A 26,237-nucleotide genomic window follows, 5' to 3' on the forward strand; every position below is an offset into this window, starting at 1 on the left:
TGAAGGGGGTGACGGTGAAGTCCGGTGTTGTGACTGGAGATCTGTGCGGAAATTGTGAGAAAACCTGCAATTTGATTGTCCCGGGAGCTGTGCAAATATGAGATCACACTTATTTGACAAGAGTGTGAATCGGGGGCCCCGGTGCGTGTGATCACTGGTGGTGTGTGCCAGTGGCTTGCATTGGTATTGATGTGATGGGGAGTGTGCGTGCGAGGTTTGTTCTTCTGAGAGAGGACATTGTTTCGGTATTCTTTAGTCTGCTGACTCCTAACACGATGTGATATATTGATGCCTGATATACGGATGCCTATTGATATTGATGCCTGCCTCTACCTTTATGTTTGTGTTTGAACATGATAAAGGAATGCTGGCGAAGTGAGAGAAACGCTAATACTTATATTGCAAGGGTGTACAGAGGCAAGTACTGGTACTGGTACTTCATTATAATCTTGCCAATATTGTAAACCTATTGAGGTATTACAGCATGTAATTAATCCACTGCATGTCATATCAGCAATTCATTTTGGCAGTAGGGACTGGTGTGTGCAGCTCATTAATGGACATGCTCAGTGCAGGCTCACATATGGCTTTGCAAAATTGTCTTTCCTTAAAGAATTCTGAAAATATAGAGCTTTATTGTTACTGATGCACATTGCACTGTCTTTACAAATATTGTATGCAGGCGAGCATTGGTCCTGAGTAATCAATGTCATAGCCACTACAACTTGCGTGGGATGCTGTGTGCTGAGAAAGGTGGAGCAGTATTGCTGTTGGTTGGTTGGTTGGAGCAGTATATTGTTGGACAGCACTTAATAAAATGTTTATCATGAGCCTGGTGTACACTGGCAGCTTCATCACTTCCTTGCATCTTGTCCATCCAACCATAACTACATGCATTTGTCATGTCTCCAGCCTTGTGCAAGGTCAGTATGTTTGCAGTGTCATTTCATCACATGTAAAAATGTTCTCTTATTCTTTAGTAAAGCAGCCTGATGGCTGCAGTATGTTGCATGACCATGGAAGTGAAAGCTGTGTTTGCATCTTTCTCACCTGCGTTTTCTGGATTGCCGAAGTAGGCTGAGCAAGTGATGCCACTTTTTGGTCGTCTGCTTTGCTGAAAGTCATTTGCATATTGTATGAGTTTTTGGCCAGTCGTACGTCAGATGGAAAGCCAACTCAAGAGTGCATGCTTGGCCCATCTTTTCATGCTGGAACTTATTATGAAAGCGGCATGGATTGCAGTAGAAGAACCATATTATTGTTCATTATGCCATGCCACAGAACAGCACCGAGATAGTGCCAAAACGAGGTTATTGACCAGTGCCATTACACGATGTACCACATTGGGTGAGTGCTCTCTGTCAAGCCTATGAGATAGCAGCTTTTAATTTATAAATGGCTGGTGAAAATTTATTTGACAATACCAAAGGACTGTCTGCTGCAAGAATGTCATTGCACTACAATGGTTATACCAGGGTTAACTATTGCATGAACAATCCTAAACAAACGAAAAACATTCTTGGTAGCCCAACCTTACCATCTTTACTACAGCAATAGCAATGCTTTGATAATCAATGCATGGCAACTTTACCAATGTATTAATTTTCACATGACACCCATTTCCAGCTACAAACAATAAGGGCAGTGACTACTGTACACATCACATGATATCAATGTGAGGACTACAGCACTGCGCACAACGATGGGTCGACAATAAAGTATTGACAAAATCATCAACAGGAAAGCAGCAACAGCAGCAGCACGGCATATCGTGCTTTGATATTAATAATCTGTCATAAAAGCTGGCGATCGCTACGTTGCGCATGTCAAACAGTCCACAAAAACTTTTCTTACGACCAGCACCAAAATAAAAATTCACAAATAACTCACCCACCCATCCCCCCCCACCCCCCCCCCACACACACACACAGACACATCCCCGCGACGAGAATGGCCGGTTGGCGTCAGCTTTCGTGTGTTTCGAGGTATTCTTTAGGTCTGGCTGCCAAATGCTGCCAGGTTTTGCTGTCGTCACAAGCCCATTTCATGACGCCATCAAACAATGACGTAATGGGGCCCATTTTTACGAACTTCGAAATTTTGCTACTTAGCGTCGTTTTTGAACATTGAAAGCTTACAGAGAGTTACAAGGAAGCATTTCCCATGATATCTGATCCCTAGCTCAATATCTTCAAATGTGGAACATTCCCTTTAAGAGGGTATATTCTGGCCTGTGGATGGCCTATTGTGACCTGCAGAACATGTATTAGTACTGTCGGCAGTTTAACTCCGTTATGACTTCTTAAGGACCCATTCGGGTCTCTAGCAGCCAATTACCCAATGTTAAGAGGGCCCATTTCGGCGTTTCGGCATTGAGAGCCAATCGAGGGCCGCTTTATCTGGAAGTCGCGTTTACAAACGTCAGATATGACCACCTCGACCATATTATTTTTATGGGTCTTGATCACCGCATGACGTACGGAACGGCAGTGTTTTAACTATGTTATTATGACGTCATGAATGCCAAGGTGACTGAAATATCCCCGATATGCCTTTCCCAATTTGCGCCGGCGTATAGCTGAGAACCTGGAGGGGCTAAGGTCTTAAGAAAGGCAGAACTGTAAACAGTACCCAAAAGTCTTCAAGATAGCTATTTCAGTTCAAAACCCCATACAAATATGGTGCACTCTCTTTAATGGATAAGCCCCTCTTTTTCTGAACTTGATGCGCGCGAACCTGTCTAGACTCTTTCGTGCGGACTATCTTAAGACTACCCAGACGTTCACGACGCCGTGCAAACCTCACGCGAATACCGCCAGTCCTGGACCCACGCCAGCCGTGCACGGGCCGCCCGCAGGCCGCGCGTGAAACCGTGGTCAGCGGTGCCGCGCCAGACGCACAGTTCTGTGACTGGGTGCGACCGTGGAGGGCGTGAGCTGCACCCTGAGGAGACGACGGCGAGGGCGGACTGAAAACTGACTGCGAGCGAGTGGTGAGGCGGATACAGCCGAGAGGAACTCCAGGAGGCTCGGCAGTGCCAGGTGAGGCAAGCTGACGAAGGGGAAGAACTGCAGGTCACTTGACATTGTCATGTGAGGAGGGGCAGGCGGAAGACAGAGCCCCCAGTGACCTGGCGCTGCCAAGTGAGAGGGGCAGACGGTGAAAGGGAAGGCGTTGTGCAGCGGCCGGCGCTCAGCTTCAGCTGGGCAATGGCGGTCGGGCTAGAAACCCCAGCCAGGCAGTTCTCAGCTAGCCACGCCACCACCGACGATGTGACGTGAGACGTGTTTAAAAGGATTTTGGTTTCCATCCAGGCCCTCAGTTGTGAGGACATCATCTCACTCTTTGACTAGTAGCCCAGATTCTAGCCCGCTGTCTGCATTCTTGCCCGCGGTCCACAGAGGAGCCGCTTGTGGTTTACGTTGTAGCCGCCGCCGTCCACAGGGCTGCCGCCTGCGGTCCACATCCTCGACCAAGGTCCACCTTCTAGTTGCTCGCGGTCCACGTTCTCGCCCGCGGTCCACATTCTAGCAGCCCGCGATCCACATTCTCGCCGCCCACGTTCCACGGTTTGGCCGCTCGCGGTCCACAGTTTGGTCGCTCGCGGTCCGCAGACTGGCCGCCCGCGGTCCACAGTTTGGTCGCTCACGGTCCACAGTTTGACCACTCGCGGTCTACAGTTTGGTCGTTCACGGTCCACAGCTTGGCCGCTCGCGGTCCACAGTTTGGCCGCCAACGGTCCGCAGCTTGGCCGCTCACGGTCCACAGTTTGGCCGCTTACGGTCCACATCCCGTTTGCACGATGCTACTGCCCGAGGGTCAAGGACAGGTTTTGCAGCTTATTATGCCGCGCACGCTTCTCCGTCCCTTCACAACTGCGCAAGATGAGTAGAGTCACGAGAAGACCACTGACCTCTCGCTGGTGTTTTTCTCGTGCTACGCCGGTCTGTCGTTGTAGGGACCGAGGAGATGACTACACGTCTCCTGATATTTTTGCTCGTTTGGATGTCAAGAGACCAGGCGTGATCATCAGACTGGGTTTTGACACGTGGGAATCAATTTTCGCAAGCCCCTTTGCTTGAACAACGCGCGCAACATTGGAGAGGGGCATGCTCCCGCAGCCTCGCTCCCATGCCTGCGCCCATACTCGGTTACATTCGTTGCTACACCACCAGCCGAGCACGAAACTCACATCTCGGCCCCACATCAGCTCCCTCCCCGGCTGTGGGTAACGCCGGTGGACGCGTCTGCAGAGCAGGGCCTCACTGACGACAGCTGAGGACCGGCGCGTGCGACCGGCGGTCGCGTCGTACGGCGCCGCCGTCGGCCTGACCCGGTTAGAACCGGTCCCATGGCCCGCCGCTGGACCGGACAGCTGTAACGTCGGGACGCCGGCCTCCCGCCGTAAGCCAAGATGCTATCCGTTCAGCGCGCCGGGGCGCCACGGGAGATCGGGTATTTGTGTAATAGAGCTCTCGAAAGCCAAAAGATGGTGTCATCGAGGCGGCACCGATCGAAGGAACATCGGCCGACGGATGGGGACGACACCTATCCCCGGTGAACGGGTGATAGCGCGCTCAGAAGCCGTGGGACATATGCAGTCTGGCAAGTCTTAATGCTATCGACCACGGCCAGGTGTTTTTCCACTTTCCCTGGTCAAGGTGCCTCGCTGGCCATCACTTCTGTGGAGCAAATCGGATTAAAGTTGACATAAACAGGTCAGGGTCACGCGAAAAGCGGTACCGGAGCATCAGCGCAGGGCCTAATCGAATATGGGTCGACGCATATCAGCGCAAGCAAGCGACGGCAAAGGCATCCCACAGACAAGAACGGGACTTGCACCCTTCCAAACTCACCGATTTCCACAAACAGTCGGGCCCTCTGTTGTTTGTGCTCATGAAAAATGGGGAGACATAAGCTCTGTTCACAACACACAACCCGCGCCAGCTGCCTAGGTGACTTTCATGGGCGATTCCAGGTTCGCCTTACTGGCAAGTGGAACAATGCGATAAAATTCATTTCAAAAATATTCTTCCTTATTGTGAAACTAAAATGTTCAGATGTTCTTCCGTAGTAGCTGTCCAGCAAAATGTGTTGCCTAAAACTCCCCTTAATTCCACTCTCCGCACCACCCTGGGCCCACTTCCGCCCCTGCGCGTCCGCGCTGGTCACCATCGTCCGATAGTGGCCAGATTGTAAGCTACCTAGACGGGTCACGTTTTCGATCGATCTCTGAGGAAAATGAAAGGGTAGCCCAAAGAATGCGATAGACTACGGATGACACGGAGAAAACTTTGCGTGTATATTACGGTATCTCGCTGCGAAAGCAGCGGTTATGAAACAAGAGGAGCAACGTTTGTCTGCGTTGTAGGTACCATTTGGTTTGCAACGTGATTGCAAGTGATCGTGTGGCACGCAATTTAACACGCGCTCTGGGGGGGGCTCAAACTGCCCCCCCCCCCCCCAAGGGTTTTCGGGAATGGTTTCCGAATGGCGCAGCGTAGCCGCGCCAAATTCTGCATAACTGTAGGCAATTGAATAGCGGATCGTATGGCATCATAAATTTAGACGTACCTTGTAAGGTCGCTGCCTTTTGGCAGGTCAGTCGGGCAATGGTTTTAGCGTGCGGAATTTCTGGTGAAAAGGCAACGCAACAATTAAATGAACAAATTGCATTGATCTAAAGTCAGGTATGAAGTTCAGACTGAGGTCAAAATCAACCTGTTATATTACCCCGGGCTTTCCGTATGGGGTAGTTTCTGGTGCTCATTTCGAATGTATTCATAACAGGAACCGCATTATACACCTTTCATAGACTTTTTAAAGTTTAGAATAGGGCACTGACCTAAAATGATCTTGGTCAACATTTTGTTTTTACCTCCTACCTAGTTTCACCTACCACCAACCACCTACCTAGTCTTTGTTGCCTATCCAGCTGCAAAACTCAAAGTGGTCTTGTATGGTTTTTGCCACAATGGCCTTCAAAACGTAAAATAAGGTCACTGACCTTAGATGAACATGATACTTTTTATTTAGTACAGTTATCTGGGCTCCAGGGGCCTTTTGGAAACTTAACTGAAATTTCACCTTGTTTGCCATACTTGACCTGAAGGTCATGCCTTAGGAGCCTCAAACTTTGACCTAAGTGCGTTTACGTACAGGTCAACACACCCTCTGAATTTGGTGTCTCTGGCTCTCTTAGTTCCTGATATCTCAGGAGGGTCAACTTGGCCTCCGCACCCGAGCGAAGGGTATCCAACCGGCCACCCGGCCGCCTGTTGAAGATAATTTTGAACTAATCAATGGGTTACTTACCTCAATTAATTGCCTGTTGTGCTGACATTGGTGTCAGGCTGTTGATCACATAAACAGGGGATGGTGATTGGCTTTTTATATGGTATGCACCTTCCTTGGTGCTCAAATAGCAGTTAGGTGGTGTTCAAAGGCGAGGCTTCTGTTGAAATTAGGACATTTCTGAAACATCAGCTTAACAGACGACTTGCAGTTTTCTAGGATTTGCTACTGGGACCATGTATGGAGCATCGGGGACCCCCCCCCCCCCCCCCCCCCCCACACACACAGCTTACTTGGCGCTTACTTACACCTTTTAAGCATCCACTTCGTACCTTAGACATACCGCACGGAAATAATTTTTCAGGTGGGAATTCGAACTCTACACACACATCCAGCATCACCGACCCTCCCCCACACACCTCGCATCCCTTCGGAAGCAGCGTGCCCACGCACTCCGAACTCGACACCGCGACAACAGCTGGTTTAGAGATAAAATATTGTTGGGTAATAGCCCGGGACGTAAGAACCCAACAGTGAGCACAATCACGACAGCATTTGATGTGAAGAACGTAATATATTGGTGCATTAGTACAGTACTTGTCACATAAAATGAAGCTCTATCCGTCAAAATAAGCACAAAGTCATCCCCATGGTTCACTCTACGCGAGCAAATCCGCGCCCTTAGCGCTGACAACAAATCATGGCCGCTGCCTAGCATTATTAGCACATTTCATGGTTGGCTGCAATATCACAATTGAAACCCCTCGAGATGAAAGTTGTGGAAAATAAATTACTTAAATTTTTTGGTCGTGAGCTACATGTTGTTTCAACTTATCTGAAAGTTCCTTTACTGTAATCAATTAACTTCATCATGCGTAAAATCCAGTAAGAGCTAACAAATACACCAAACAAGTTACCAACCAAAGGTTAGGTAAGGTAGCTTAAATAAGCTGTGCGTTGTGAATGGGGCTACAGTCATCTCCCTCTGCTCTCCAACTGCGATTACGGGCGGATTACGGGCGGATCCGAGTGCGGGCCGACTTAGTTAGGGACAATCAAGAATCGATAAAGCATGGAACAAGGGGTTCCGAAGAGTGCATTAGGTGCCTATAGCCGTGCCTCGACAGGACGAGATGGCCTCACCGCTCATCAACTGGCGACGGCATCTGGCCCCGCGGACGAACACCGGCGACAACATGCACGTGCGAGTCCGCAGGCTGTTGCCCCCCCACCCCCCACACCCATACTTACCGGACTTCGGACGGCTAGCGCTCAAAACGCGTCCCTTGATCCCTCCCCACCGGGCAGGCGCGCGCTACGGATACCTGTTTCCTCCCGTGTAGTTGAGAAGGGGGGGGGGGCGGCACTAGCCGTGCGACCCTCCCAGCTCGGAACTGTCTGGGGCGTTCTCCCATTATTGAAGGGGGGGAGATGTGTCACGCGGTTTGGCGCTGGGCCAGCGTGAAGCGACGAACTGGCACGTCAATGTGTGAGTGATTTTTGTACACACAGGTGGCGGACTGCGTTTTAAAGCTTTAGTACGAAAGTGAGGCTGTAGGTGACTTAGCCAGGCGGCGATAGGGCACTATCGCCCAGCGTTGGATCGCACTGGGTCCGAGGACGTTGACGCGCGCTTCGGCGGGGCGGCTCACATGTCAGCCTGCTCCGAGGCTATCTCGATTTTGCCATTGGGGGCGGCTACGCGGAGGCACAGCGACTCGTCATGGCCTTCGCCGGTCCCGCGTGGCGGCCTGGCGTGGCGCACGGGCCACGCCTACATGCTCCTGAGGGTGCTCTTTGGATATGGTGTTGGTCTGTTTTCGAGTTGGACGGTTTACGACTTCTGGTTCTTTTAATTTCTCCCAATAGCTCGGGGCGACCGGACCCTCGCGGAAACCCATCCAGCGCATACGTACAGGTTCCTTAAACGAGCACTGGTGCACTCCCTTTTCCATGTTTTTTTTTTCTTTTGTATTGTTTGACCCGGCTCTATTCACTGACTGGCCTGTGCATGATGTTCATGCTCGGTTGGCAAGAGCCCCTCTCGTCCTGTGGGGATTTGCTATGGACACGGGAGGCTTGGTGCGGGGGAGTATGACACGCCGTGGGGGGGGGGGGGTGCCTTGCAAAGCTCACTCCGGCAGCTTCGCACTCCGCAGAAGCGCCTGAGGCGACGCCTAAGTGCTGGACGAGACGCTGCCTAAGGCGCGTGCGAGGCAGTGGAAAGCTGCGAGCGGTGGGCGTGGCCGAAGGAATGGTGTGCCGCCCTACCGTGGACGAGACGCGGGGAGCGTTGTCCGAATAGAGAGACGTCACTCTGGAAGTCAGGTGGGGCAGCCAATCGTCGTCTAGCTTCAGACATATGGTGCCTGCCCAGTAGCTGCATCGGAGCCAAGGTGATAAACTAGCTTGGTATGTTTTAAATAGGGCACTCACGTGGTTTCACTAGGTGTTTAAAATGCGTTAAATGAATGTAACTTAGCTCAACGAGGACTTTCGCAAACGGGTCAATTATAATAACAACGCGCTGGAAAGGGTAAAGGGTACCACCCGTGTGCAAACCAAGAATGAATGGGATGACGTGGGCGCCAGCCGATGTGTATGCTTGAAGCGAGTGTGTTGGTGAGTGTGGTGGATGCATGAAGTCCGTGTGTATTGGTTAAGGCCGAGGGACTCCCAGGGTTGTTATCTGGCGGGCCCTTGCCAATGTAATTCACCAGTTGTGTGAGATCTCTGCCAAGCTTAGGGTATTATCAATGCATCTGGTTCCGTTTTTGCCCCGTCGAAATATTATTATTAGCTTAAAGGTGCAGGTGGGGTACCGTGGTTAAGGGCACACAGCCATGGACGGGGGGACAGCCGTTCGTGGTGTCTGACCGGACCTGACCTCGCTCTTGTGGAGAGGCATGGCAGCGGCAGCCAGCGGCGCACAAACATCCAGCCGCGGCCCGGCAGCGGCAGCAGCGTACGCATCCAGCACAGACCCCCCCCCCCCCCCCGCCTACTTTCAAAGTAAGCCTGACTGAGCATCGACTATCGACTTCTCGGAGTCTAATCTATCTACATTTATTTACTCTGAGAACACTAGGTGACCTTCCAAGCCACACTAATGACGATAAACGGCCCATATCGAGAGTAAGACTTCACATTTGAAAATCAAAGTAATTACAACAGCACCACTCTGTTCCTTGCCTTCTTACGATGGCAGCAATTTCTAAGTTATTGGGTCTGGGTCAACCGAACGAACCCCACGTGGTGATACACCATCATAGCTGGGATGTTCACTGGAGTGCGTGACATGCCGTCCCACTACGGGCGGTACCCGTACTGAACACGGTGGAGTGATTGGGGAAAAACAATGAGGAAAACCCGGAAAATTGATGCACAGTGATATCGCCTTAGCTACTCAATTGTACCAATCTTTAGTTTGGACCAATTTTTTACCTTTGAGGTCGAGCTTAGTCGTGGGTGTCACTATTTTGGGAGTTTGTTAGGGAAGGTTTAGCCATTTCCCCTGCTCAGGCCACTCTCCTTCCAACTTAAAGCAACTATTAACACACACGCACACGCACACGCATACGCACACACACACACACACGCATACACACACATATATATTATGTATATATATATATATATATATATATCCAAAGCCGGCTGTCCCCAGCACAGTCAGAGGTAGGACCAGGCACCGTGCTAGGTGCCTCAGTTGTGATGCTGGTGGCTAGTGCTGTGCTGGGCCGGCAGAGCTGCCTCGGGGCCGGCAGAGCTGCCTCGGGGCCGGCACAGCTGCGATGGCACGGTGACATTGCTGCTGCCTGCCGTCCAGTGTCCTCCCCCCCCCCCCCTCGGCTGTCCCGCCAGTGGCGCTGTCTAAGCTACCATCGGACGGCGAGCATTGGGGAGCCGCCGGTTTCTCTAGTAGAGGCGTCCGCGCGGTATTTAAACGGAGTCGGACCGGCGTAAACGTACCGCCACCACGACGCAGTACGATCCATTTTTTTGGCGCTGAAATCCTGGTCCTCAATCGATGTTTCGGTCAAAAGTTGGGGAAGAAGGATGTGTTGGCTTGTCATGCATGAACCCGACTCGAGCGTCGTACACAGGTCTGCAGAAAGCTGTAAACGCGCTGCGAATAAGACCGCTGCGTCCGCCACGGTGCCCGAAACAGAAAATGCACCGGCCACCTGTTGTCGGTCCATGTGCGGACTGCGTAATATCAAACAAACCGATGACCATCAACTCTGAAGAATGTCCTGTAGCCCGTCCTCTGCTCCCCCCCCCCCCCCCGTATTCTTCCGCCCGCTGAGGAGAGTCTGCCATCATGGGCGCCTGTTTCCCAGGTCTTGGGAAAAGTGGCGTACTTGCAAAATAGTAAATTCGGCAAATGGTGGAATTCCCTCCCCAAGTCGGGGCTCGCACCACTATTGGGGGTGAATAGAAAACTACAACCCTGCTTGGGAAGCAGTCGCACTTGAAGCCAGGACGGTTGACATGATAACGATAAGGGCGGTGACGGCGAGCTAGTAATGCGCAGTTCTCCTGAAATGTTATGATGTGAAAGGCTTCTCTGAATGATCTGAAAGACCTAAGACACCTGACAGACCTATGGCCTATGTGACTATGCTCCCAAAAGCGTTGGTAGAAATGTTTTTGGTATAAGGAGAATCCACATGGTTTACCATGAGCTACACTGAATAACTGAACCACAAAAGCCAGCTTTCACCGTAGAAAACATGCGCAATAGATTATTCATCGTTGAATATGTAACTCTACAGATATATATTCCTCGCCAAGCTTGTAATTCTCAACTTCCATTTCCATTCATTTATTGCAGGGTAGGAGAGCAACGCCACAGTGGCTGGAGAGGAATAGGCAACTAGGATAGATTTAGAAAACATGTCACGATTACAAACATATGCAGCATTGGCTCTTCCAGGCAATGAGAGCACTGAACGGACCTAAAACTGCCCTGAACCACACCCCAGCTACGCACATTCTTATAAAATTGAAGCGTGAGTTGTGCTTATATATTATTATCTTTCACTAAACATTTACTGCAATTACATCGTAATGTTGTGTAATAGTTGTAATCATCAAAAGCAAGACGGTTCAGTGATGGGTTCTCATCATATCTGATCACGCCGAACACTACGACATAATTTACTTAAGACTTCTGTGCGTGCGACACCTCATTACGCTGGAGCACAACATTCTGTTGGGCACCAACAGAAAAGTGTGATAGATATGGTGATTTCAATTTCGTGCTACATCCAGCCATTCCGAAGCCAGTGACATGTACGGGGTTCCCAGTCACTCTGACAGCACTTCAGTCACGTGGAACCAAACCATATCTGTACCAATCTTTCTACGCGGAACAATGAACTCCTTACGCCGTTTCAGACCCGGCGGACAGCATGACGGCCCGCCAGACCTTCAGCATCGTCGACTACTGTGTGTTCGGAGGTGTTCTCCTCTTATCGCTGCTCATCGGCGTCTACCATGCCATCCGCGGCAAACATACGAACGAAGAGCTGTTGCTCGGTGGCAGGAAGATGTCCATCGTGCCGGTGGCCGTCTCCATCATGGTCAGCTTTCTGTCAGCCATCCTCATTCTGGGTAAGGCAGGGCCGAGAACGAGACGCATAAATGTCGTGGTGCAGGTAAGTGGGCGTTAAGAAAGGACTCAGATGTATACTATGTAGGATAACGTCATATAGGCATATGATGCATAATAGAGAGAGCGAGAAAGTGGGAGAGAGAGAGATTTTCGTGTGTATATGTGTACATATACCTGTATACGTATACCCAAAGAATATTACATATCACATACCGTAGATACAAATTTAATGTAGGATACGTCCTACTAATTATAAAATATGAAAAATATATAACATAATATAACACAACCTATACCACTTAAATGCCGCTTGCTTCCAGCGTGCTCCGTAAACCATACTTGCCAAAGACTCGCCCATATAGATTTCACGGCACTACAGGCAGCTGCATCAGGACTGGGTCTGGAACGACGGGATGATTTTCCCATCTATCATCCCGTTCGCTCAAAAAATTGTGCGAGCTCTCCGGCTATCGTTTCGGTACGCTTCGTGGAAACACTCTGCGAGCTCTCCAGCTGTCTGATAAACACGGCTCGCCACCGCTTCTCATGAGACCACCTCCGGCCGTAGGTAACATGGGCGCAGCACCGCCAAACAGCGTTCTGCCTCGCCGGTGCCATTGGACGCGGGTGGCGCCGTCAGCCGGCACGAGCCGCCACTGGATTTTTGGGGCATTCGACGTGCGTTGTTACACAGGCTTTTCTTGGGGTGCCAATGACTGGGGTGTTCATAAAGTGCCCAGCGGACATGGCAGGAAAAAGAACCCGCCCGTTCGATGCCATGCTGGCCTCTTGGCGTCCGCTCACGCGCAGGCGCGATGTCGTACTAACCGAGCTGCGCCGCGCTTGGGCAGGCTCGCCGGCGGAGATGTACGTGAACGGCGTGCAGTACTGGATCAGCGTGCTGGCCTACGCCGCCCTCCTGCCGGCCGTGGCCATCCTCTTCGTGCCTATTTTCTACCGCTGCGGCATCACCACCGTCTACGAGTACCTTGAGTTCAGGTCAGTGGCGACCGCCGTGTCGGCCAGGTCAGCTCACCACTAGTTAGAGCGTTGGATATTTTACATATATGTGTCACGTTGGTCAGCTTTGCTAGGCTCCGCTTAAGCGACCTTATGCCGCGTAGATGCCAATACCGGATTAAGGTGTATCGAGTTTATGGCAGTTGCAGCGGTAGATGATTACCTTTAGCTCAGGTCGGTAGCAATCCTGGCTGAAAGCTTATCTGAAAGGCAAGGTTTTGGCTTTGCTCCAGGCTGGACACTGAGTTTTCTGTTCCTATGCCAGGCTTGCTTTCGAAGATATCCAGCACCTGATTCCGAGTCTAACCCCAAGACTGAACGCAATGCTCTGTGCATTTTGTATCCGCAGATACGTATGTTGTTTCTTTCGTTTTCGTGCTCATCCGGCACGTGATGTGATTGCTGAAAGGCAAGATGTTATCTTGTCCATTTTATACCAGCATATACCTACACAAGCTGCTCATCTTGGGATGTCTCAGTTTCCTTTATGGGTTCTTTGATGCACCCGCACGTTTTGTATTTCCATAAAGTTCTGCATGAAGCAAGTCGCTGAGAGGTTGCCATGATTGGACCGCATGAACCATCACATCACGTCTAGCCTTGTCCATATTGAAAATAATCTGACCGCACAAATCATCTCGCAACCTCCAGCTATGTACAGGTACGCACCGGTAGCATGTACAATCTGACAATACAAACCATCTCGTAACCTCCAACTCTGTCCAGGTTTGAAAATAATCTCCTGCGAGCCCTGTGCGTGCTGATCTACCTCGTCCGGACGTCTCTCTACATGGCCATCGCACTCTACGCTCCCAGCCTCGCTCTCAGCTTCACCACCACTCTGTCCCTGGAGGCCAGCATCATCGGCACGGCAGTCGTCGGCACCCTCTACACCACGTTCGTGAGTTGCATGGCGGTTTGTTCTTGCACATCTCGACGCCGTGAGATGCTATTTTACTGCCACAACAAATCAAAATTGCTGGCACATGGGAGTGGGCTAGGCTCGCCGCTAAATGTGATCAAAGAGAAGCCCATCGCTTCAAGATGGCTCTGACATGACAGGCGAAGGAGACAAATACCACCATCGCTAAAGAGGACTCTGAGCGATGGTATATGCCTCGTTCGGAAAGACAGCGTAGCGGGACATGGCATGGTTCGCACCATGATTTCCAATGTGGAAACCGTTGTGGCTTGCTTGCTTGAGCTGTCATCTAAGATTTCTTGTTTTGTATTAAAGGACAACTTAACGGCACCACCAAATACTGTACCAACATATTTAGCACAATATCTTCTGTCAAACACCCTGAGCACAGTGGAGTGTTACAACTGTCGCAAGGTTGGCCACACAGCTCGTGCATACCCCACAGAGAAAGGGAGGCCAAGACCAACTCAACAAGGCCATTCCAGGCTTCGTCGCCGATCACGATCCAGTGCTACAACTATCGCCAGGTGTCTTACATGGCCCGCTCGCGCCATGTGGCCAGCGGGAGACCGTGGCCGCGGCAGAGGCGGACGCTCCGTCTTCAGAGAGAAGTCCTGCGGGTGCAGTCGGATGAGCCACAGGGCGCGCGACTGCACGGCCGGCGAGGACGTGCGCTGCCGCTGCGACCAGCCGAGCCACATCGCGCGCGACTGTCCCAACCCGCAGGTGGAGCGGCGCGGCCGCGAGGCCCTCCGCCACAACTGCAGCGGCACCGGCCACCCGGCGCGCGACTGTCCCGACACCGACGCGACCACATCAGCCGCGAATGCGAGATCGACGGTAGTATGTGCTACGTGTGCGGCACGAGCGGGCACATCTCCTCGGACTGCACGAGGCCAGCGGCGAGGAGAAGAGGCGCATGTGCTACACGCGCGCGTCGACTGAGCGCGTCAGCCGCGACTGTCCGGAACATCCGGCCGCCGGCGAGCACTCGTGCCACAGGTGCAAGAGGGCCGGCCACATCGCTCGCAACTGTCCCATGCGTCACACGTGCGGCTACTCCGGCCACATAGCTCGCGACTGCTCCCGAGATGGGCAGAGGTGTCCGGACGCCGGGGCGGCCACTCTGCCAGAGCCGAGCGCTTCAGTGGACTGCCGTTGGTCAGCGACGTTCCGCGCGCGGTCCAGCGCCACCCGCCGACGCCGCCCATAAAATTAACCGAGGAGAAAGTGGGCGGAGAAAACGAAGGAGACAACGAAGCCACGCGCGCGCTCGCCTGCGGGAGGTGCACCCGTCCGGGAGGTGTTTGGAGAGTACGGTGACGTCACCGGAGAGGACGTCACGGTGCGACCTCAGCCCGGTCGGAGTAGGGCGCCGGGGTCTGACGAGGGGAGGGAATGGCAGGCCCCAGCAGCTGCGGCCGCCCTGGAGTTACTAGCGTTCGTTGGGAGCGCAGTTTGATGAGAAACAGTACCTCGCTGTCGGACTTACACTGGCCGTTGAGTTGGTAGCACACTGCTCACGCTATTGTGCGTCAGCTCTGCGCCGTCCGGCAGCTGCTCGGCGGCGCGGCCTGCGCTGTTTGGGTTCTCCTTTACACTAGCAACTCACTGCAGGCTTTCGGTGGTCGACCTCTGAAAATCTCCGTGCTTGGACTCGGATATACGGTTTTGGAAGCCATAAAATGTGTTGCTACTTCAAAACAAAAAGGTCTCACCATGAAGTAAATAGCAATACATGAATGCCCATACAATGAAAACTAGCAATGTCTATTTTCGGTATTTTAGATGGGCCCCAGGCTTGTACATAATCTGTACTTGGTGTTTTCAAAACAGCCCACATATCATGGCTGGAGGTTACTCCCCGGAAAGTGTGGAGGATTTCCAGGCCCCCGGGGTAATCGGCCATTGAGACCCAGTTCGTTACAAAAGGGCCCATTTACCTCCCCCCTCCCCAAATTCAAGAAAGCCCTGGTTTTGACCACCATATTTTGATGAGAACATTGATCTCAATTCTTTAAAAGAAATTGTGTGTTTGTGAAAAATTACCTCGCATGCCTGGTGGCAGTTAGGAACCTACTACAGTTTTTGACAATCAGAAGTTGCACAGCATTTTGGCTTTAACACAAGCATTGGTCACCGTTAGTATAATTATCTGATATATGTTTACACCAGTTCGCCACGACCGAATAGCCACCGGTTCCATTTGACTCTATCGCTTTTTTATACTGAAGTTCCATTCGTTTTGCGTTGCTTATGTTGACACACCGAAGGCGCGCGTGTTTGTTTTACTTTAGTGCCTGGCGTCGTTTTAAAATACCCTGATACCCCTTTCCAGATTTTCCAACTTGTACCCACCTTTCATCGACGTAACTACGCCCGAGCTGATATTGGGATAGCTTTCCGTTTTGGCGTCTTTCTTTAAAGTCACAATAAATTGAGCACCTTTGCACCTCCCTTGCAGCTCTTTTAAACTTAAGCTGTCCAAACTACCCAACTAGCTCATGGCCTGGCATCTGGTTCTCAGGGGGGTCTGAAGGCCGTGGTCTGGGCTGACGTTCTGCAAGCTATCGTCATGGCCGCTGGAATGGTGGCCATCGTCGTCCAGGGCGCCATCAACGTCGGAGGCTTCACCAATATCTTCTATATCAACGCAGAACACCAGAGAATGACATTCTTTGACTTTACCCTCAACCCTTGGCAAAGGTAATGATTTTATGGTGAAGAACACTATAAAAGTACGGCCCATGGCGCTCACGCATCAGTGTCGTTGCCGCAGTACTCAGCTGGTCAAAATGATATCGGCATGCAACTGTTCACGCTTATCCGACGAGGGGAGGAAGGAGGTCTACAACCGGCAAAGCTATGAGAACTGTGTGACCGCCAACGCTTAGCCACCATGCACCAGTGTTGTGTCCCCCCTCCCCTCCCCCCCCCCCCCCCGTTCAGGGTGAATCATAGGACAGTTTGTGCCTCTCCATCCATCTATACTAGAAAGCTTCAGATAACTGCAGGAATATGCAGTGGACGAGCACTCGAAATGGTTGGAGGTTGTCATCACCTTTGCGAGTACTGGGACATCCGCTGCACCACTTTCAGGCACAACTTCTGGAACCTGTTCTTCGGCACTCTGTTTCTTTGGACGACCGTGTTCGGCGTAAATCAGAGCTCCATCCAGCGCTACCTGAGTCTGCCTACCCTCAGGGCCGCCAAAGTGTGAGTCAATGTCTGCCGGACCTGGACACCTGGTGCAACTGTCTGCGAAAGTTTTGCCATATAAGGCTTCCAGTCGGTATAACACGTTTAGTGCTTCACTGCACTGGATAGTTCGGTAAGACAGCGGAGTGGGACTGCGATGTTGCTGTTCTTAAAAAAAGGCAGAAAACAGTTAAGTTGTTAACAATTACTCCTGAGTTTTAATAATGCCAACTCGTATCACTAACGGAATAAATGATGCAATGAACGAAAAGTTTTGCCCAGCGCTTGCACCTCAAGTCGCTCAAATCTCATTGCATGATGTTCAATCATTTGTTGCAGGGCGTGCCTTCTAAATACACCGGCCACTATTTTGTACAAGACGCTGGGGTGCATGACCGGCCTGGCCATCTTCGCCACGTACGCCGATTGCGACCCGCTCAAGATGGGTCTCATTGAGAAGAAGGATCAGGTGCGTGCGGTACAGTGTCTCCAACAGCACTTTCTGATACATTTGAATGCGCGGCTCAGGATTGCATGTAACTCGCAGTCGGATTCCACTCAGTTTTGAATCCCAACCACCCACACGCTATGAATTGCAGATTGTTGATCAGATCATGGATACTTTATCAGCAGGTCAAAGTGTTCAGATGAACTCAAGGGGATTGGACCCGAACAAAAAAAATCGGGTTTGCATTCATTAAGTAGAACACTGCACAGCTCACCCTCTCCTTCCCTGTCTCCCCTTCCCCCCCCCCCCATTTATCAGGTTTTTGAACAAGGGTTTTCTCTTCAGTCTGTACTACTTCTGCAGCATTTTGGCCATCACGACGGACCCAAGGGAAAGCCAGTGTCATCTGATAGTGCCAATACCATGGCACAGCGTATTGGTCCGTGGGGTTATGACTGAAGGCAAAACGCAGGCTTGGAATATCTTTAGCTCTGGATTTGTAAGATATTAAAACTGCCAGTTGAAATCATAATTGTCTTCTCGTTCCGAAGAACGATGAAAGCACGAATTCGCTCTTTCGCTCTCTTTCTTCATGGCATGCGTCAAACCCACTTGACCTTCCACACTAGACTTGTGGCGTGAGTTGCAACTTCAGTCGAAACCTGGCAGGCGACGACGCTGATTTCAAAGGTGTCCCATTTTATTGCTCACTTTCGTTACTATTTTTCGTCACGCGCTTTCCCAAGTTTTAAGCGTTGCAAAAACGCCGCCTTATAGAAACACAATCACAGATGATTAAAGCGCATTTCAACATGCACCACGCATCAGCGCGCTTCATCGCAATGACTCAGTCGTGAGGAAGACCATGCATAATCTGAATATTGATTTCAAATATTATGGACATCCTGCATAGCACGCTAACGAAACGTTACAGCCAAAGCAAATGAAGGGTATTTTTCCAACCAATTTGGCATTGCCTTTGCAGTTAACTGCCATTTTCGGGGGTTCCTGGGATGGGGTGCGTGCTCTACGCCGCTGCCAGGCCGCCACTGGATGTTTGTGCGCCGTCGCCTGCTGTTGTCACGCCTCCCCACAAGAGCAAATTTTTGCTGAGGATCCCATTGGTCAGCATACGAGCCAGATGATGTTTTTGCACGACTTGGCATGTTGTGACTCCGACACACCTGGCCCTAACCCACAATCATGTGAGCCACAGAGCTGCAATGAAGCGGGTGACCGGGGCATTGGCGGGATGGTAGGTCTGGTCAGGTACCATGAGCGGCTGCCTCCCCGTAGAGGGCTGTAAGTTCTTAACCACGGTGTCTCACCTACGCCTTCTAGCTGATGACAATATATAAACGGGGCAAAAACGAAATCAAATGCATTAATAATACAACCGAATCAGCAGGGCCCCACGCAACCGGCGACTCACATCGGTAAGTGCGCGCTGGATAACAATCCTGGGAGCCCCTCTCGGCCGTAACTAATCCACACAGATTCTATGCATTCGACACCCCACCACACTCACTCCAAGAATCCATCATCAAGATGAATCAAGAAATCCCATTCATCCACACCAAGAAGCCATCGACCTTCCCATGTTGATGGTTCCCCCATTCGGACTACGCTCTCCCCAAATCTCGTCCACGGTGGGCGGCCCACCACTCCTTCGGCCATGCCCAGCTCTCGTAGCTTTCCGCTGCCGCGCACCAGCCGTAGACAACGCCTCGTCCAGCACAGAGAAGCCGCCGCCGGTGCCTCGCCTCCCGCCTGCCAGAGTGAGCTATGCATGGCACCGCTCCACGGCACGTCCCTTAAAGGCCTAGAGGTAGACAGTGCGCCTGATGGGACGGCGGAGCAGCTGGGCGGACAGCGAGCGCCCGGCGTGAACTGCGTTCATGCCTTACGGTGCCCACGGCCGGCGCGCTCTGGAGACTCGGCCTGAACGGCCAGTGCGGCGACCCGGTGCCTTGTCACCCTCTCTTTAAGCGTCGATGGCAGGATCTCTATCTGTCCAGGACACATCCCGCTATCTAGAGCTCATAAGGCCTGGCGTACACCACGTCGGGAGAATAAAAGGCGGTGTTCTGTTCTCTCCAAAGGCGTTGTACACCAACGGATAGACCCAATTACCGCCGTGCATAATCCGGCATCCCGGGGGGGGGGGGGGGGGTTCTAACTGGTCCTTAGTCATACTCTGAGATATGCCTTTTCATGCCGTCACGCCTAAGGTCAAGTGAGAGTGAAAAAGCGGGTCCACCGTCTCCCAGCCAAAAAGGAGCGAAACCGCGCATCCGGGTCACGCTGGACTCCCTCCTCCGGCCACACTGTAATATGCTGTCCTCTATCGGCGGCTCGCGGGCGTCCGCGTCGCCCTTGGCCATTGTTGAGTGCTGTCCCCTGCCGCGTTTGCCGATGCCTGCCAATTGATGGCGTCTGCGTCTCCCTCTGGAGCGGTACCCCGGCTGGCGCCTCGCGAGAGACCCTCCTTGGTCTCGCGGAGTCGCGGACGGTCTCTCCAGACGTAGCGGCTCGGTGCATCTCGCCGCAATGCCTCGGCATTCACGGCAGGCGATGCTCCTCCGACCGCTGGCTACAGGCCCGGAGACCCTGTGCGCTTCGGGAAGCTCCACGCCGTACTCCCCCTGCACCAGGCCTCCAGTGTCCGAAGCGGATCCCTCCGGAGCGAGAGTGGCCCTTGCCAACCGACACCGTGCGCAGATCGGTCAGTAAATCGAGCTGGGCCAAGCAATACTAAGAAAAGTAGGGAAAGGGAAAGGGAGACGTGCTCGTTGAAGGAATCCGTGCGCATTCGCTGGGCCGAGCTAGACTGCACCGAATTAAGGAACGAAATTAGCAACGATCAAATAATACACAGATCACACGCGCACGGATAACATGCAAATTCTGTTGATCGGGACGGACGAATGAAAAAGCAAAGGAAGGGGACAGCACGCGCAGGATGAAATCCCTGCGTGCGCGCTGCACGGAGCTTGGCAAGAGATCAGCGTCTCTCAACAAAAACAAAGGAAGGGAGGAAAAGTGAACGACTGCCTAAGCGGAAAAGGAGCCGAAACGTGTACGGACGCCACACGATACCAACCAGTTATACGACCAAGGCGAAGCAATCAGCAACGAATGGGGAGAAGACAGCGTGGTCGTCAGGGAGATCGCGCATGCGCCCTGGACGGGGCTCGGTGATGGTGCGGCCGCCCCGAGCTGTCGGGAAAACTAAGGGAACAAGAAAGGATGAACCGTGCAACTAGCCAAACAGATTACCGCCATAGCCACGGGAGGCCTTCATGGATGCGCCGACGTGGCCTGTACGCCGCGGCAGGCCGAGACGCGGGACCGGCGACGGCAGGAGGCCTTCATGGATGCGCCGACGTGGCCTGTACGCCGCGGCAGGCCGAGACGCGGGACCGGCGACGACAGGAGGCCTTCATGGATGCGCCGACGTGGCCTGTACGCCGCGGCAGGCCGCGACGCGGGACCGGCGACGGCAGGAGGCCTTCATGGATGCGCCGGCGTGGCCCTGTACGCCGCGGCAGGCCGAGACGCGGGACCGGCGACGACAGGAGGCCTTCACGGATGCGCCGACGTGGCCTGTACGCCGCGGCAGGCCGCGACGCGGGACCGGCGACGACAGGAGGCCTTCATGGATGCGCCGGCGTGGCCTGTACGCCGCGGCAGGCCGAGACGCGGGACCGGCGACGGCCATGACGAGCCGCTGCGGCTCCACGTGGCCGCCTCCAGCGGCGAAAACAAGATAGCCTCGGCCAGGCTGACAAGCGAGCCGGCACGCCGAAGCGCGCGTCATCGGCTTCGGATGTCATGCCCACTCACGCCGGGCACGAGAGTCGTTCCGTCGTCTGGCCAAATCACCTTTACCATCGCTTGTACGTTAAACCGTTAAAATACAAAACATCACCTGTACTTACAACAAAAAATATCTCGCACATATTCAAATACCAGTTTATCGCTTCACGCGGACGCAACACCGAGCCTAGTGGCACTCAACCCTCCCCTCTCCCCTTTCGCAACTATACGGCAGGGAACAGGCGGCCGTGGACCGCGCCCGCCCGTTGGGAATGGGTTCAGGGACTAGTTTGCAGCGGACGGTCCTGCAAGGCTCGGTTGGGCTGGGAACAACAGCCCGCGCGCTGACATCGTGCGCGTCGTCGTCGGTGTTCCGTCCTCCGCAGGTCCTGATGTCACTGCCAGGGGATGGGAGTCGCGGTCGTCTCGTCCTCGTGGTACGGCTGTGGGTACCTGACAGACTCCTTGGCACTGACTGCCCTGCAGCGCCTATTGTACCATACTTTACTAACCGACTTTTGCTAACTGGGTCGGCCCGCACTCGTCTTCTTGCATGGTCCCATAGTTTTGACGCGACGCCTCCTCCGTCCAACGTGTTGCCTGGCCGGTCACGCTTCTTCCACGGCTCTGCCACCAACGTACCCCTGGGCCAGATCTCTGGCATGGCGTCGCCAGCGACGGTGCAAGACCCGCCCGCTGCCTTCTTGCCTTGCTTCGGGTGAGCCCTGTATGTTCCCTTATAGTCCAATTATCACGTGGCGTGGCGATTCTGATGCCAGCTGGGGTGACGGCGGCGCCGGCGCGGCGGGGTTTTTGGTGCGGCGCGGCAAACATGTTCAGAACATGTCAAACATCCCTGCGCGCACGTTGTTCCCTCAGCCATCTGGGTTTCGCGCCCATTGGTCTTAACGTGGTGGTCCATTTTGGAAGACGGGGCCATCATGTCCGTTCTGGGGGAAAACGGCGTCTTACGCCGCCTGGCAGGGCGACGCCCGGGGTTTTCCTCGCGGAATCGACCAACAGTTGGCGCCGCTCTGTTGTTGCGGGCCGATCGGCTGGAGCATCGGGCCGAGCCGCCTCCATCTCTTGGCCTAATGGTTCTGCTCGGCGGGGGGGGGGCCCAGACCATGGGGCTCGCCCGCTGTCCCACGCTCCGCCAGGAAGCCCCACCGATCTTGGACGGGTGGCGCGCAAAATGAAAAGCATGACAATGTATGCCTGAGCAATACAACACGTGTGTACGTTTGTTTTTTAGGAGAAAGTATGCAATGGCGCAGGATAATTCGCACTTCATTTCTCCTGATAAAGCCTGATACCAACCACTGCTGACAACAGAACCCCACGCTTCTCGGCAGTAAGGTTCAACTGCCACATGATTCTTTATGTTCCAGCTGGTGCCCTACTTCGTGTTGGACCAGATGTCCTACATCACGGGCCTGCCGGGCCTCTTTGTGGCCTGCATCATGTCTGGAGCGCTCAGCACCATTTCCTCCGGCCTCAACTCGCTAGCAGCCATCACCTGGCAAGACTTCCTCGTCAAAATCAGCTTCTTCAAAGACATGTCGGAAGTCAGGCGGTCGTGGACAACACGCCTCCTCAGTAAGAGCCTATTTACTGCCTGCGAAGCATCGTGCGGATATGTCAAATCAAGGGACGTTGTTTCACACGTCCGTGGGCAGTTCAGCCAAACAACAGCACCTTTGTGGTACTACTTAATCGTCATCAGGATCATGATGGCGGTGATCATTACTTCGCAAGCACTGCCCCGCATGATCATTCGTGACCAATTTATCTGATACCAACTTGCGCTGTCACAAATACGGTCACAATAGCCTCTACACGACGACAAACTTTTGGAAGACGTTTGAAAGAACGGGAATGAAACTGCGTCCGCAATGCCGAACTGCAAGACAAAGCCAGCACAAAACCGGCCATCTTTGCCTTATTGCTGCTTTGAGCGCATAGTACAATGTTTTCTGCTGCAGGTTTCCTTTACGGCTGTCTGGCTGTTGGCCTGGCCTTCATGGTCAGCCAACTAGGAGGAGTGCTCCAGGCGTCACTGGCCATTAATGGAGCCCTCAGCGGTCCAGTTCTGGGCGTCTTCTGTCTGGGCATATTCGTGCCGTTTTCCAATGGCAAGGTAGGCAACCATGTCCCTGACCTAATGTCTTAACGTGTGTTCTGCTAGTACTGTACGTTCCCTTATGGAACGTCTTAGGATCGCATGCGTTTTTTTTTAATTCACTGATGGCAACCAGACCCAGGACCCGGGAACAACCGCATCTGCACTTACGAGTTCCACCAACCCCTAGCTAAACTCTGCCCCTTTGATGGCAAACGAGCCATTCACATGCACAGCATGCGACGACCTGGACGGTCGAGCGCACGACCGACTGGGGCTCGGCTGACCTAGCACCGTGTCGTTCCGGCAGGGCGCGGTGGTCGGTATGCTGACCGCTGGCGCCATCAGCACGTGGGCGGTGTTCGGTGCCTACGGCTCGGGAAAGCGACCCGAGCCGCTGCCCACCTCCATCGCCGGCTGCACCGGCAACATGACGTCGCTTGTCCCGTCCACCACGCCGCTACCAATCGACACCAGTCCAGTGCCAGCAGTGGAGGAGGATGAAAGGTATGGTGCTGACACAGATTCCCGGCGGCTTGAGAGTATGGGTTGATTGCTGTTTGGGTGAACACATATCCATGCCGTTAGTTCTTTTGTCATCGGAGTGCACGGTAAAGCCATTGACGCTGGCAAATGTATGAATGCGCCAAGTGAACGCCCAGAGCGTTACCGCACAGCCGTTATCTGGTCGTTTGTACGACGTGCTCTAAAATATTGCTCCAGCTGGTCCAGCACGCCAGCAGTGTGTGTGTGTGTGTGTGTGTGTGTGTGTGTGTGTGTGTGTGTGTGTGTGTGTGTGTGTGTGTGTGGTGTGTGTGTGTGTGTGTGTGTGCGTGCGTGCGTGCGTGCGTGCGTGCGTGCGTGCGTGCGTGCGTGCGTGCGTGCGTGCGTGCGTGCGTGTGTGCGTGCGTGCGTGCGTGCGTGGTGCGTGCGTGCGTGCGTGCGTGGCACATGTGTTTTGTAATTTGATCTGATGTGTGGATGCATAATCTGTTAACTGATGGCTCCCAACCATTATATATCGTAGAGCATGCCTCGAATTTTACTACATTCGAATGTTTTCTGTCCGACCGTGTTGCATTGCTTTGCGAATGGAGAACGCATGCCCTTGAAAAGTTAGCTAGTTTTTCAAGTAATACAAATGATAATATATATATATATATATATATATATATATATAACTAATATATAAATATGAGTTATATCTTATTTGTATGTAAGTGCGTATATATATATATATATATATATATATATATATATATATATATATATATATGCGTGTATTTTCTATATATATATATATATATATATAACTAATATATAAATATGAGTTATATCTTATTTGTATGTAAGTGCGTATATATATATATATATATGCGTGTATTTTCTATATATATATATATATATATATATATATATATATATATATATACGAGGAAGATACAATGGCGCCAAAGCGTAAAAGACACGCATCTTTCAGACCATCGTTTTATTTCAGCTTTCTCCACCAATACGTTTACGGCATCTCGTACCAGTTGTACAACATGATCGGCTGCCTCATGTGCGTCATCATCGGATCCATCGTAAGCCTGCTAACAGGTCTGTATGGTAGACTGCGATACACCTGAAGTTGTTTGTCCAATTTGTTTGCGATCGGCTTTTGACAGAGCTGGCTCCATTTTTTAAGTTTCTGAGGATCAAAGTTCAAACCACATTGCAACGCATCATTCAGACCACAACGCAGGCATAGGAAGCTTGCGAAGAGCCAGCGGTCTATAGAGGTCTACTGCTAAAACGAGTGGAACAACAATAGCATTTGCTCTGGACCAGACGGTTTGAATGCCCGGTTAAACACACAGAAACGACAAAGAACCTGTCCATGGCATCAAAGCTTGCACTTCCCTAATAACTCGACTTGCACATCTTCACCGTTTTTAGCACAAATGTCTGACTTCTGTATCTAACTCACCATCAATCCTCAGGATGCAATCGACGGGAGGTGAGCGAATCGCTGGTGAACCCCCTCGCTTACAAGCTCTTCAACTGGATCAACCGCTTCACACGTGACGATTCCTCCGACCCGCGATATGCCGCCGACAACCCCATCTTCACCATGCCCACGTACAAGCAAACTGAGGCGAACTGACATCATTTCGACGTTGAATCACGTGTGATGTTGCTCACCAACTGAACACAAGCACGCTGGCCACCCGTGACAATCTGGCAGATGACTAGCCTGACAGATGGCAGCACCATCTCCCACGTGAGCGCCAGCATCGAGCAGGTTTACGCGAATCGCGGGCCACGTGCATGCAGCGTGTGCGCTCCTCGCGATCTATGGATCCACAACGACGCGCAAGCTCCGCCGGAGCCAAACCGCCGCGTGTCACGTGTGGGCACCTGCGGACGATGCGCTCTGCCATGCAGTATATGCCTTATGCATAGGTCTTGACCAGTATAAGACCAGTAGAAGACCAGTATAAGCCATGCCTTATGCCACCTGCCATAAGGCTGGCTTGACAGGAAGGATGGTGCCTTCGGGAGTGGCGGCTGGTACTCGTGGTGGTCGGCTGTGTGTGTGTGTGATTGCTTGGAATTCAACGATGCTCGCGAAAAAAACTGGCGTCCGTGGTGGAAACGGGAGGGCGTTCGGGCATGGTTGCGAGCATTGACGAAGTGACTGGCGATTGAGTGATTCTGAAACGAAAAAAGATGTGGTTCATCAAAGAGTACAGATACAAACGTCTGTGATCAAGTGTTAAGAACCACCGCAGCTTTCTTCACCAACACATCT

At 52.4% G+C, this 26,237-nt stretch overlaps 1 protein-coding gene across 1 annotated transcript; it reads left to right on the top strand.

Annotated features, from left to right (window-relative positions):
- The first annotated feature begins 2,928 nt into the window (after window positions 1-2,928).
- On the top strand, window positions 2,929-25,603 carry LOC119100515 (sodium-coupled monocarboxylate transporter 1). Its single transcript, XM_037223602.1, has 12 exons — window positions 2,929-3,041; window positions 11,698-11,913; window positions 12,766-12,913; window positions 13,661-13,835; window positions 16,384-16,562; window positions 16,956-17,072; window positions 17,394-17,523; window positions 22,713-22,920; window positions 23,307-23,461; window positions 23,754-23,950; window positions 24,942-25,042; window positions 25,426-25,603. Exons 2-12 carry the CDS (start codon window positions 11,712-11,714, stop codon window positions 25,587-25,589), a joined length of 1,776 nt encoding a protein of 591 aa, XP_037079497.1. The 5' UTR covers window positions 2,929-3,041; window positions 11,698-11,711; the 3' UTR covers window positions 25,590-25,603.
- Window positions 25,604-26,237: the final 634 nt, after the last annotated feature.

This window comes from Pollicipes pollicipes, unplaced genomic scaffold, assembly GCF_011947565.3.
Source record: "Pollicipes pollicipes isolate AB1234 unplaced genomic scaffold, Ppol_2.1 Scaffold_4881;HRSCAF=5763_pilon_pilon_pilon, whole genome shotgun sequence".
NCBI classification, from domain to species: domain Eukaryota; kingdom Metazoa; phylum Arthropoda; class Thecostraca; order Pollicipedomorpha; family Pollicipedidae; genus Pollicipes; species Pollicipes pollicipes.

Bases quoted from the DNA above. Each gene is read 5' to 3' on its own strand.
- LOC119100515 (XM_037223602.1), top strand. From the start codon at position 11,712: ATGACGGCCCGCCAGACCTTCAGCATCGTCGACTACTGTGTGTTCGGA. The intron at 11,914-12,765 runs GTAAGGCAGGGC...GCGCTTGGGCAG, and splicing joins GTCAGCCATCCTCATTCTGG to GCTCGCCGGCGGAGATGTAC. The intron at 12,914-13,660 runs GTCAGTGGCGAC...AACTCTGTCCAG, and splicing joins TACGAGTACCTTGAGTTCAG to GTTTGAAAATAATCTCCTGC.